Source organism: Grampus griseus (genome assembly GCF_964374135.1).
Source record: "Grampus griseus genome assembly, chromosome: 3".
In the NCBI taxonomy this organism is placed as follows: Eukaryota; Metazoa; Chordata; class Mammalia; order Artiodactyla; family Delphinidae; genus Grampus; species Grampus griseus.
The window spans coordinates 35192176-35205014 of NC_139019.1; the positions used below are offsets into that span (position 1 = coordinate 35192176).

At 41.6% G+C, this 12839-nt stretch overlaps 1 protein-coding gene across 4 annotated transcripts in view; it reads left to right on the top strand.

The window, feature by feature from the left end:
- GHR (growth hormone receptor) overlaps positions 1-12839 on the top strand; it is a gene marked incomplete at its 5' end in the record, with an annotated part of 274696 nt that overhangs the window by 231155 nt on the left and 30702 nt on the right. For all 4 annotated transcript variants that reach the window (XM_082652630.1, XM_082652631.1, XM_082652632.1 and 1 more), the window contains one exon: positions 8280-8409. In XM_082652630.1, coding sequence (XP_082508756.1) covers positions 8280-8409 — 130 coding nt within the window. The remainder of the gene's footprint in view (positions 1-8279; positions 8410-12839) is intronic.

Below are 12839 nucleotides of genomic sequence, written 5' to 3' on the forward strand. Positions count from 1 at the left end.
AATGAACAAATATGATTGTTTGTTGAATAAATGAACAAATGAATGAATGCATGTTGAATGTGCCTGTGAATCTAAGAAGCTTTGGTGTGCTCATTACAAAAGACCCTGTTTTATGGCATTTGAAACTCCAAACCTTAGAAATGAAATTACATAGAAGACTATATCATCATCAGTGAGAATTAAATGACCTCGACAAAATTACAAGACAAGGAAAATAAAGGCTCATTCATCAGTTGGTTTCTTCTGGCGATAGAAGGCTCCCGTGAGACTCTAGGAGGTTCATGTTTTTCATGACAGAGATTTGACTTTGGCAAAGCATGGCTATACTTTTAGGCTTGGATGAGAATATCCCCACATGTACTTTTTCCTCCCATTCCTGGCGAAGAACTTGCATGGGAGACCCAAACAAGAGGCTCCAGTGGTGGGAACAAGCAGGATGCCTTCTGGGCTCAGAGGGGAAAAGATGATATAAGTCAGTGGTTCTTGAATTCTGCTATACTTCAAAATCACTGGGGAACTTTGAAAAATCCTATGCCCAGGTAACTAAATTGGTGATTCCATAAATTACCAATGAAAGTAGAATCTCAAAGTCTAGAGCTCAGGCATTGGTATTTTTTTCTAATTTCCCAGGAGATTCCAGCATATGATGTGTTAATTTTGTCTATAGCTCCTCTGCCAGCTACTGATTTTCAGGAATTTGGATCATCTCATTGAAAAGAACCTGACATTCACAAGTGCTTCGGTTAAGTTTCATTTAGGACATTTTCATATGATCGAGGGAAGCAGTAGTGTCTTTTGTGCAGTGAGTTACAATTCCCTATTTTATGACAGTGGTGTGCCTAAATTAATGATAGGGATTCTTAAATTGAAAAAATGACTGTCCAATAGAGGATAAGAAGAAATAAAAATTAAATTATATGTATCAATTTTAGTGTTAAGTATAATTTCTTGCTTTATACATTTTAGATCATGTTATTACTGAGATAAAATTCACATAATATAAAGTTTGCCATTTTAACCATTTTAAAGTAACTTTTAGTGTATTCACAATGTTGTGCAACCATCGCCACTACCTAATTCAAGAACATTCCATCACTTCTACAGAAAACCCTACCATTACTAGTGACTCCCAATTTCCCTCCCCCTCATTCCCTAGCAACTACTAATCTACTTTCTATCTTAATGGATTTGTCAATTCTGGAAGTTCTATTCAAATGGAATAATATAATATGTGGCCTTTTTTGTCTGGCTTTTTTCACTTAATAAAAGATTTTCAAGGTTGTAGTATGTATCAATACTTTATTTCTTTTTATGGATGACGAATATTCTATTACATGATTATACTACATTTTGTGTATTATCCTCTCCTCTGGTGATGAACACTTGGGTTGTTTCCACTTTTTTATTATTATGAATAATGAAGCTATGAATATAATTGTACAAGTTTTTATGTGAGCCTGTGTTTTCAATTCTCTTGGGTACCTACCTAGGACCAGAATTGCTGGGTCATGTGGTAACTCTGTGTTTAACTTTTGAGGAATGATTAAACTGTGTTTCTACAGTGGCTGTATCACTTTACATTCCTACTGGAGGCTCCAATTGTTCCACATCTTCTTGCTTTATATTTTAATTATTTGATTATTATCTAGGATGTCCCTTACCTTAACCAAACAGAAAATAAATCTTACTAAATTTAATGCTAATTGTTTCTTTGACATCTCAAAACCATGATATACAGAATACTTTTTTCTTGAATAATGAAACTATGGCAGTTCTGTTTCCTGAGTCAGTTATCCTGCAGGGCAGTAAGTACGTGTCTTTGAGGTGATGCTCCTGTTTCCGTCTTCCAGCAGGCTACCCTGTTGGAACTCGGGGCTGCTGGAGCTGCCTTGGCACATCCCCCCTCTAGCCAGAGAAAAGAACGCCAAGGAAAATAGTGCCCACACCCTTCCACCCAAGAAGCCCCGTTAGTAGTCACAACAGTTTTAAGAGAATTGATGGGAGAAGAGAGAAAAATCTTAGATCAGATAGGAAAATATATGATCATTCTGTCCAAGAGAATTCAGTGAAATAATGTGAAAGCACTAAGTAAGCTAAATGCACCAGATAAATGCTGTGGAGAAGAAAGGAAAGATGATTGATTAATGCCCCTGAATGTTCAAAACTAGGATTAATTATGTTCAGCTGCAGCTATTTAAGAAGAGAAGTAAATATATTTTATAATGAAAATGTTCCGTGAAAACTTAACTAAAACAACAAAACAAGTTTTGGTGAAAAGATAAATGCTTAAATGCTAATAGAACTGCATGTACAGCTCTATGCACAACATTTCCTGACGTTGCCATACAGATGAGCTATCCGTAGAGGCTGCATCCAGTTAAGTTCCCTGCCAGACCACATGTGCTGCAAATACTTTTCCAAGACACTGCAAAGTTCACTTGATTTGACATTCATCTTAAATTAACTGGACATGTTTACTAAGCCTTTATTTTAGTCAACCTTACAATGTTTTAAATGCACCAAGAATCCATTTTTAAAGCATACTAGAGTTTAATTTAAAATAATAAAAAAGAAAGAAATGAGTAGTTCAGGGGAGATCTTGTGAATTCTTGTTCCCAACTCTAAGCCACTAAGTGCCTAAGCAGAAGATTTTACAGCTGTGCCTTCTTCAATTCCACAGAGAACCATAAAGGAAATCAACTGTGAGGGTGAATTCCTTATATCCAGTATTGTCCAATACAAAATACTTATTAAATTCTTTGCCAGTTTCCAACATTAAAGCTTTTTTTGCCAATAGTTTTATGCACTAAGTAGTTGCAGTTTCATAACCACTTGGCAATTCCATAGGTTAAAAAAAATAGCCTACCAGACTTAAAAGATGTGTTCTTTGACACTATATTATCTATAAGGCAGTTACTTTTGACAAGAGTGATCAACTAGGAAGTTTACAGATTTCTTTTACCATATTTTGACAGGCCAGCATCCATCAAGGACAAGACCTTTGGTGAAAGGGGGTGTAAGATGCTCTAAGGTAAAGGAATCAGTGAATTCCTGAAGCTCTTCCAATAGAAAAGTGCTTTGGACATGACAGGTGTACTTAGGAGAAGGATGTGGGGCCTCAAAGCAGAGATTCATAAGGGAGGACTCTTCATAAGGAAGCTGGGCAAGGGGTCCTTTCCCCTCCACCTAAGTGTTTACAAGCACTGTGCAAAACGCAGTGCCCCTCAGTCCAGAACCTGGTCCCTAGGAAGCCCCAGGAAATATTTAGGCTTTACAAAAAAATAAAAGGTAGCATTTTAGAAATACAGTTCAACCACTTGGCCCATTCCATTTATTTATTTATGAAGTTCATTTATCTCTTCTATAAAATTGTTTTCTTTAGTATGTCTTTGCAAGTTTTAATTCTTAATTATATTAAGGACTATTGTTTTGTTTTCTTTCCTTGCCTTACTGTTTGTCTATGCTGCCCAACTCAAAAGGAAATTCTCAACTGGTTGTGTTCAGTTAGACTTTGGTCAGAGGGCAAGGTTGTCTCTTCACAAGGTATTAAGTCCCCAGCCTCTCTGTTCAGGGGTGATAACAACTGGCCAGGACTGTTGACAGCAGTTGAATCACACGACGGGCTGCAGTGGAGGTTGTACATTTAAGGGCAAATGGCTGCTGAGTGCCTTCCCCTCCACGACCTGGAGCTCTCGGAAGAAGGTTGTTCTTTCCTCCGAAAGGCTCCTTTCCTTCCAGCCTTCCCCTCCCACTTCAATTGCTTCTCTTCTTCCTTCTCTTCTAACCCCAAACCCCCAAGCACACGTTGGGAACTTGTATGTGATTTCGTTTGGCTTTTGTTTCTGCTTTGTCATGAGTTGAGGATAGAAAAGCATGACTGGTGAGAGAACGGAAGGTAAGAAGGCAGATGACTATCTCAGTATGTAACAGCTGTTCGACGTCTGTGTACGGCCCAGGAAGATCATGTTCCTCCAAGGGGAGAGCCACTGGGCAGGAAAGGAGGCCCAGCCAACCTGGCTGACAAAATCAGGCACGGTCACTGTCAAAGGTGATGTGCTGCCACCAGCGACGCCTCCCAGCCCCTCTGATGCCGTCCCTCTGTCATCGTAGGTTTGAACATAACATCATTCCATTGACTTTTCAAAACTTGAATTTAGTAAAACTCTCTTCAAGATTTCTAGAGAATAATTTCAGTAGGAATATCAGTTTAACTTATTCTTAGTTAGTTCTTATTACCAGTTTATAGCCCATCAGAAATTTGGGCAGGTTTAGCATTTAGATGTATCGTTTCACACATATATTTAAAATATCTCTTAGTTCTCCAAGCGTTCATTGTGAACAGTTATTCTACTCTTTTAAGGTCATAATTAATTCACATCCTTCCCACACCCTCCAGAATTTGGCTCAAAGGAGGTTGCACCTTTGGCTCAAAGGAGGTCACTCTTGATCTGCAGCTCTGCTAGAACTGATCAGAGAACCTAATAATGTGGAAAGCTGACTTTTCAGTGCTTACGTATAACTTTATTTCTCTACATCAGTGGCTCTCAACCTGGGCTACCTATTGTTTAAAAAATCTCAATACCCAGGCTGCACCCCTGACAGATTGGGTCAAGCCTCTGGGAGTAGACCAAGGCATCAGTATTTTCTTAAAACTCCTCAGTCGATTCCGATGTGCAGTCACAGTTAGGAAATGCTGCTCTTAGGGCTTGCCAGGTTACAGATTTCTGAGAGTTTAGTTAAGAGCACATCTGAGCTGGTCATCTTTCCTTTCTGGGAATTTCTTGAGAAGCAGTAGAGAATTGTCTAACAAAAAAGCTATTTTTTACTAGTGCTGAGAGTTTAGACGAAATCACAAGGATTTGTGTTTTAATCCCACCTCTGCAAACAACAGCAATATAAACACAGGCAACTCACTTAACTTCTCGGAACTCCAGTTTCACCCATGTCTAAGTGGAAATAGTACCCACCTTCTAGAACTGTTAGCAGTATTAAAGGAGATTACATAAATATTCAACATGATGTAACAATATGTAGCATGATGTATGAAACACAGTAATGATAACAAAGTAAGTATGTCACTACAATCCTTATTTTCAAAATGAAAGCTCCAAAGAGAGAATAAAAGTGAATCCCAAGGTTATGGTCAAGATTTTTGAATGCTGATCAGTGTTAACACATTAACATTTCTTCAGGATGTGGGACCACTTGAATGGAATACTCATTTCTCTAAGAATTACTTTAGGGCCAAAGGTGGCTTCTCTTGTCCATTGAAACATTCTTTTAAGAGATGTTTTTAAGAGTGTACTACTCTGTCTGTAGGTTTAGGCTAAAAAAACATCACAAGAGAGTAGGAAGTATTTCTAGTCTAGAAATGACTGTGTGTGGCTCATCAGAGAGGACCTCAGAGTGTATGATAACCATTTATTGCCTTCATAGTGAAACACAAAACAAGTTTCTACTGGGATTTTCAGATCAAATAGACAGGTGCTCATTTTAAGGTTAGGCCAGCACCTCTCAGACTTGGGAAACCTGAGCATGACTCAAAGGAACTGGACTTGAGGAAGGTTGAATGTCTTCAGCCACAGTGATAACAGCTGAAGCAGGAGGTGTCTGAGCAAGAGAGAAGCAGCAGTTGTATTACAGTTCTTCTTGCCTCCAGAAGAGAAGTTACCCACTTTCCCACACTCACTGTGACATATTCATTCGCTAAGAAAAGTAGTTTATGTCATTCTTAAACACAGCTCTGAAGTTCTGATATATACTGAATTTGTTTATTATATCAATATATCAACAGCCTTCAGATATTTACTATGGGTAATATTTTTCCCTATCCATCCTCCAAATTAATCCATCAGCTGGGTCCTCTGCCTCAGATTCTCTCACAAGGCTGCACTCAAAGTACCAGCGAGGGCCGTGGTCTCATCCGAAGTCTGAAATGGGGAAGGATCGGCTTCCATGCTCACTTTCATGGTTGTTTCCCAGGACTCAGTTCTTGGAGGGTTGTTAGACTGAGGGCCTCAACGTCTTGCTGGTTGTGGACCAGAGGCCACTCTCCATTCTTTGCCCTGTGGTCCTCACTAACATGGCAGCTTGCTTCAGCAACAGACTAAGTCAGCTAGCAAGACAGAAGTCACAATCCTTTGTAACCTAATCACAGGTGTGACATCCCCTCAATGCTATCATATTCCATAGGTTCGAGGCAAGTTACTCAAGGGGAGGAAATATTCAAGGTTGCGGACAGGGATCCTTCAAGGAGGATTGAAGGAGGCAGGGATCCTTGGGGCCATCTGAGAGGCTGTCTGCTACAGCACCTAGCAGCACATACCCAGCCATAAAAGAAGGAAGGAAGGAAGGAGAGAAGGAGGGTGCAAGGAAGGAGAAAGAAAGGAGGAAGATGGGGAAAGGAAGGCAGGCAATGAAAGACAGACATTAAAAAAGTAGCTTTGCTGCACTGCGCCTACATCGGGATTCCTCTGTGGGCACGTATTTCATCACATTAGCACCACAACCATGAATTTCCTATTTCTTATTTAGAATGCAGGACAATATGGGGCTTTCTATATATCTGGAGTTAAAAGGAAACAGAATAAACAAGGATAGTAAGTTTAAGCAAGCAAAATGTGTTTCAAATTAATTCTTTTTAAGTTGTTTTTCCCCCAGCTAGCAAAGTTTTTTTTCTCCCTTCATGTTTCAAGTTTTCATATGAGGTTTATTATTCTTGCCATTATGTGGCAGGCTCATTGCACAGGGAGTATAGGAACCTGGATGGTGTTCTCTGGTGGTTTGGGCGCCAATGCCAAAATTATGTTTTGATTCTGTAGATGTTTATTAGTGGTTGTATATGTCACTTAATTGTAAAAGTGAAGTTGTAAAGTACCTTGGATCTCATCTATTCCAGCCTCTCTATTGAGAAAACTGAGGTCCAGATGACTTGAGACGTTCAAGGCTACATAGTATCAGAGCTGAGACTACATCACAAATCTCTCAATTGGAAATCTGGTGTATTTCCTCTTCTCACATTCTGTTCAAAAAAACAGTCAGAATGTGCAATCCTCCCCTCAACCCTGCAGGCGTTAAAACATGTTAGTTGTGGTTTAAATGTGGTTTATTTAGCACTGATTTTCTGGAAGGATCTAAAAGATAATACTTCCAGTGCTTCAGCTAATAGAAAAAGGAACTTTTCCAGGAACTCTACTGTATAATAGTTGCTTGCCTAAAGAAACATACACCTTTTTCATTTGTAATCGATTACACAGGCTCCAGTGCTTCAGTGCTCTGAGTGGGTTCATAAACATTGACCACAGTCTCCAAAATGGCCATGGAAGTCAGAAGAATAATGAAAATTGATAAACAGAAATTAGTTTTACCTCAGACCTGCTGCACATTCATAGCTGCAGTTTTCATAGATGCAGAGGAGCTTGGCTAATATCCTAACACACAGGAGTCTTTCTCCACTTCCCAAATTAGAATTGACACGTATATATATGCACAAGTTGTTGAAAGTAGGTATCTATTTAATGATACCTATTTAATGAGTTTACTGGCTGAATCTTTTAAAAGAATGCAAACATTAGTGACTTTATCAAACATCTGTAAAAAGAGAAAAGCCTCTGTGGTTCTCTGGGGCCCAACTGGTGCCAACGCAGCCATCCATGGTGGGCAGCTGCCACCATGCACATTGCTGGGCACACTTCGGGTGCCTGCCTAGGTTTCTCAGAAGTCAGGTGCGGACCCTCAGCCCATGGGCAGGTGCAGCCTAGAAGTTCAGTGACATTAACACCACCAGGGCAGCCCTCAACCGATGGGAGTTGGTGGATAAACGCCCTGGGCTCCCATCATTGTCGAGGACACAGGGAAGGCACACTTTTCACAGCTTCTCAGAGGGACCTCTGTGGGGTTCGACCCCTGTCAGCCACTATGGGCACGAGCCGAAGAGCAGACACTTTGTTAGCTGTTTTCCCTTCCCTACGTCCCTCTTTCCCTTTCCTGGGGAAATAAACTACCTCCAAATAAACTACCTGTGCCCAAATCCTCATCTCTAGCTCTGGTTTCTTAAACAGGCCCCAAGAAATAATGTCGGAAATAAAGACAAAATGGTTTGTCCCTGGAATCGGGACTGACAGAGAAATAACTGGCAGCCAGCAGTTCTGTAGCTGTGACCCAAGGAAACAGCATTTCTAGAAGAAGTGCTTGTTCTTGACCGCTTTAAGTATGTGTCTCATTAGGACCATCTGTTACCCTCCCGATATCATGCCTTGCCTTTTCTTTTTATTCTGCAGATTCTTCCGGGAAGCCTAAATTCACCAAGTGCCGTTCACCTGAACTAGAGACTTTTTCATGCCACTGGACAGATGGGGTTCATCACGGTTTACAGAGCCCAGGATCCATACAGCTGTTCTATATCAGAAGGTGCAGGCTTCGTGCCTTTCTGACTTTTCTCTTCTACGGACTTTCTCATTAAAACGTATTGAGTGACATGCAGTGGTAGGAACGGAAATAACCTATTCTGATGACCTAAATGCATTCACCCATTCATTTATCCAAAGATATTAATTCAGCCCTTACTCTATGTTGGGTACTGTTTTAGGCCCTGGAGATACAGTAGTGATTACAAAAAGATAAAGTCCCTGGTCTCATGGAGATTTTGTTTACAGTGGGGGAAGACAGACAAAAAATTTTTTTAATTAAAAATTAAATGTCAGCTGGCAACATGGTTAAGAAAAGTAAAGCCAGAAAGAGTGTTAGCACTGTGTAAATATATGCATGTGCTTGAGAGTGTCTGAGGGTGAGTGTGTGAAGGTATGAGTGAGCATGTTTGTGAGTGCAAGAATGTGTGAGTGTGTAAAAGTGGGCACAAGTGTGACTGCATGAATGTGGGAAGGTGGGTGAGTATGTACGTGTGAATATGTGTGAGTGTGGGGAGGTGTGGTTGTGCATGAGTGTCTGTATGTGTAAATGTGCGTGAGCATATGGGGGAGTGAACAAAGTGAGTGTGCATGAGTGTGTGTGTATGTCAGGAGCTCGGGTGACATCTTAAATGAGGATGTCATCGGAGGCCTCTCTGTGGTGCATTATAGCGGAGACGTAAATGAGGTGAGAGAGGCCATGTGAGTATCTGGGGGAAAGACTGTCCAGACAGAGGAAATTGCAAGTGCAAAGGCCCTGAGGCCGATGTGGCAGGTAGGAAGAAAGCAGGAGGCCGGATGGTACAAGGTGGAAGACAGGGAGAGTAATGGGGGAGAAGTCAGAGGGTTAGCAGGGCCAGACTGAGACGAGCCTTGCAGGCCACGGCACAGCCTACTTTCTCTGTGGTGGGAAGCCATAGGGGTTTTTTTAAAGATGTGTGTTTTAAAAGACTGGTTCCTATGTAGAAAATAGACTGTGTCCCTGTTAAATTAGTTTCATTCAGTGAGGGACTGTGATACTTCTCTCTTCCATTTTTACTGATGATCCTGTAAAATAACGGGAAGAGTGAAACAAAAATCTTCCAACGTGATCACCACCCGAGTCGTTCATTTCTTACCCCTCCTCACCTGGCACGATTTCCATTTCTGTTTACTCTCATGTTGTACCTTTTTGCTTTTAAAATTTTAGGCTCAAACACTCTATCATCTCCTCTTTTCCTCTTTTCTTGCCAAGATGCAAGATTAGTGGAGACCCCTGATCTGGTGGTGGTCATCTGTCCAAGGATGGTGCTTTCAATCCCCCAGAGGAGCAGGGAAAGGAAAGGTAGAGGCAGCAGGCAGTTAAGGGCATGAGCTCAGGGCCAACCATCTCGCGTTTCAGCCTGGCTCCGGCCCTCGCTCACAGAGTGGTGCTGGGCAGATTAGTCAGTCTGTCAACAATTCAGCCGCCTCATTTGCAAAATGGAGATAATAGACCTTGCCACATGGCTTCTTGTGAGGGTTCTATTAACTAATCCATGAAAAACACTTATCACTGTGCTTGGTGACAAGCCTAGTAAGGACTGAATAAATGGTAGCTGCTATTCCTATTATTGGTAGCGGGATAATAATTGAAAATAATATAGAATTCTAATTGCTGGGCTACAAAAGTGATTTTTGATTCTTTACTGCTTATGATTATTGATGTGCTATAAGACCATTTTTAATGCAGAGCTGGATGCTTAATTTGCAAATAAATACCTTGAATTAGCAACTAGGACTGGCCTTAGTCACCTTCCAGGTGTGTGAGAGGTCTCTCAGATGTACCCCAAAGGGCACACAGAGATGAGACGGTTGGGCACCAAAGCACTTTTTTCCCCAGCGAGGCTGATACTGCAGAGAGGTAGGGGCCAGCTGACAAAGCTGATTTGTATACATACATTTGGACAGGAAGCTAAAATGTCTGGTAACACTTTTGAAAGGAAGCGAAAATGTCTGGTAACACTTTTGAATATCCTCTGAAATTATTGTTAAATGAAGAGAGATTTAGTAAGTTCAATTTTCATACTTTTGCTTCAGCAGCTTAGAGCTCAATCAAAACAAAATAGGTTATTCATACTGGCACAACTAACTAAAATAAAGAGAGAAATAGCAGTTGGGCCCACTTTATGAAAACAGATTTTCACCACCCTAATATTCACCAAATTTGAACCTGAGTAAAAAGATCCAACAGGATGCAGCCTTCACAAATATGTATTTGTCCCTTACCCCATCCATCAGGGCCACATACCTTTGCCTCCAGGCCTTCTCAGCACAGCCCAGGCTTTTCAGCATCCCTGGTCCAAACCCAGCCCTGTGCCAGTAGAGATGCTACTAAAAGTGTGATGAGGTGGGGGAAAGTCTTGGATCTATTCAGAAAGACGTCATCAATTATTGTCCTAGTAGAGTTTGGGATCCCAGGGGAAGAAATTGTCACATCCTCCAACCCCCTAAGTACAACCTCATAATTAGGGCCTACCAAACTGGCAAAATCAGTGTTTTGTGTTTTCTCTATAAGCATTGAACTATTTTGAATATCTTAGCCAAAATAACATGAGCGCCCAGCCCGGTGTCTCTGGAAAGGGGAGAATTAAGGGAATTAGGAGTATCAGGAATATACATTACCAGGACTGCACCAATTAGAGTACAAGTGTGTTGCCTTCACGTTACCCACTCACACAAAGCAGAAAATACAAACGCATTTTCTGACTCTTGTCATTGTTTCTTAGAATTCAGTTCCCAGGCAACTCCTGGGACTATAGAATCATGACTCCCCATCCCTGATACAGAGATGAGACTGTGACATGATGTCATCCAGAGCCAGAGCACTGGAGGCGGGGAGGAGAGGGAGGGGGCTGATGCACTCCCGGCCTGGCCTTGGTAGCTAAAGCACAAGGGAATCTAAACACGTCAGGCCCAGAGCGCGGGCCCAGAGGCAGCTGCAGGCTTGGCTGGCTCTGCTCGTGGCCAGGTGAGCTGGGGGAAGAGGCAGCCAATTCAGAACAGTCTGTGCCACCCTGTGATGGAGACCATGCCCGATTCAGCCTCTGAGCTTGGAGGGGACTCAGCAAGAATGCAAATCACAGGCCTGGCAAAAAGAGGAGCCTGTCAGCATGCTCTGCTCTCAGCCTTTTGCCTGCAGATGCCTTGTTTTCAAAGAAGTGGGCATGTGAAGACTCAGTCTCAAAGATTCTCTCTCCCCCAACCCCACCAAACCCCCTCCCCAAATTACCCCGGCTTTTGAAAAGAAAGTTTCTTTGCCATGCAAGGTGGTGGGGGAAATTAGAAAGGAGAAAGAGCAGTTTTACTTTCTTTTCTTTTTTTTAAGGAATGTGTTAAATTTTAAGCCTAAAACGCATGATCTGGAGATAATGAAAACAGTTGCCCTTAGAACATAAATGATGTTGTTTTGTTTTGTTTTTTTCTCTTCCAGTTGGTTACCTTTAAGTGGAAAGCATTTCTTCTGCTCTTTATTCTGATTTTTATTGATAGGCTGTTGCTATAGTTCTCACCGGTATATGACAAGCCAGTCTGGGAGCAAACCTAGAGCACTTAAGTGTAGGGAGCAGCTTCCATAAACGGGCTTTGGTCATCTGTAGAGAAATTCAACCCAGTGAAGGCAGGCAACAGAGCATCGGTTTTGTGAGTCCATTTGTTTTTTTGCGGTACGCGGGCCTCTCACTGTTGTGGCCTCTCCCGTTGCGGAGCACAGGCTCAGCGGCCATGGCTCACGGGCCCAGCCGCTCCATGGCATGTGGGATCTTCCCGGACCGGGGCACGAACCCGCATCCCCTGCATTGGCAGGCGGACTCTCAACCACTGCGCCACCAGGGAAGCCCCCATGTTTTTCTTCTCTAAATTTAATAGTTTAAAAAGAAGTGTTAAATATGTATTTAAAATAAAATTCAACTTCAGTTAGTGAGGGAGGGGGTTGGGAGTTGTGTTTTGAACTAGCTCTTCCGGATCTATTGTGCTTAAGATAAGTGCTTTAAGTTGTTTGTTCCGTGGAGCTAATGGGTTGGGGACAATCTAAACAGTGTTTTTCCTACAGTCCCCATGGGGACCAGGGTGCTGACAAGCCAAAGTTGAGAAACTGTGAAATACACAGAGCTAACCTCCCTATTACAACTCCAGACCTGCTAAGCACTAGAATGTTTTAATAGTCACTTTAATACTGTCAGTTATGCTAAATACATTTGATATGTCCTTTACTATTATATGGAAACCTCATTTCCTGGGCAATCTCTTAAACCATTCTCTTTACTGTACTCTAATTTTGTTTGAAAGCCAAGATAAAACAAACCATACCATAGTTCAATGACCCACCTATCGATAGTTCTTTTTTATCTTTTTCCTATTCTAAACACATACACACAATACACACGATTCTTCCTTCTACCCTCTACCCGCTTAATT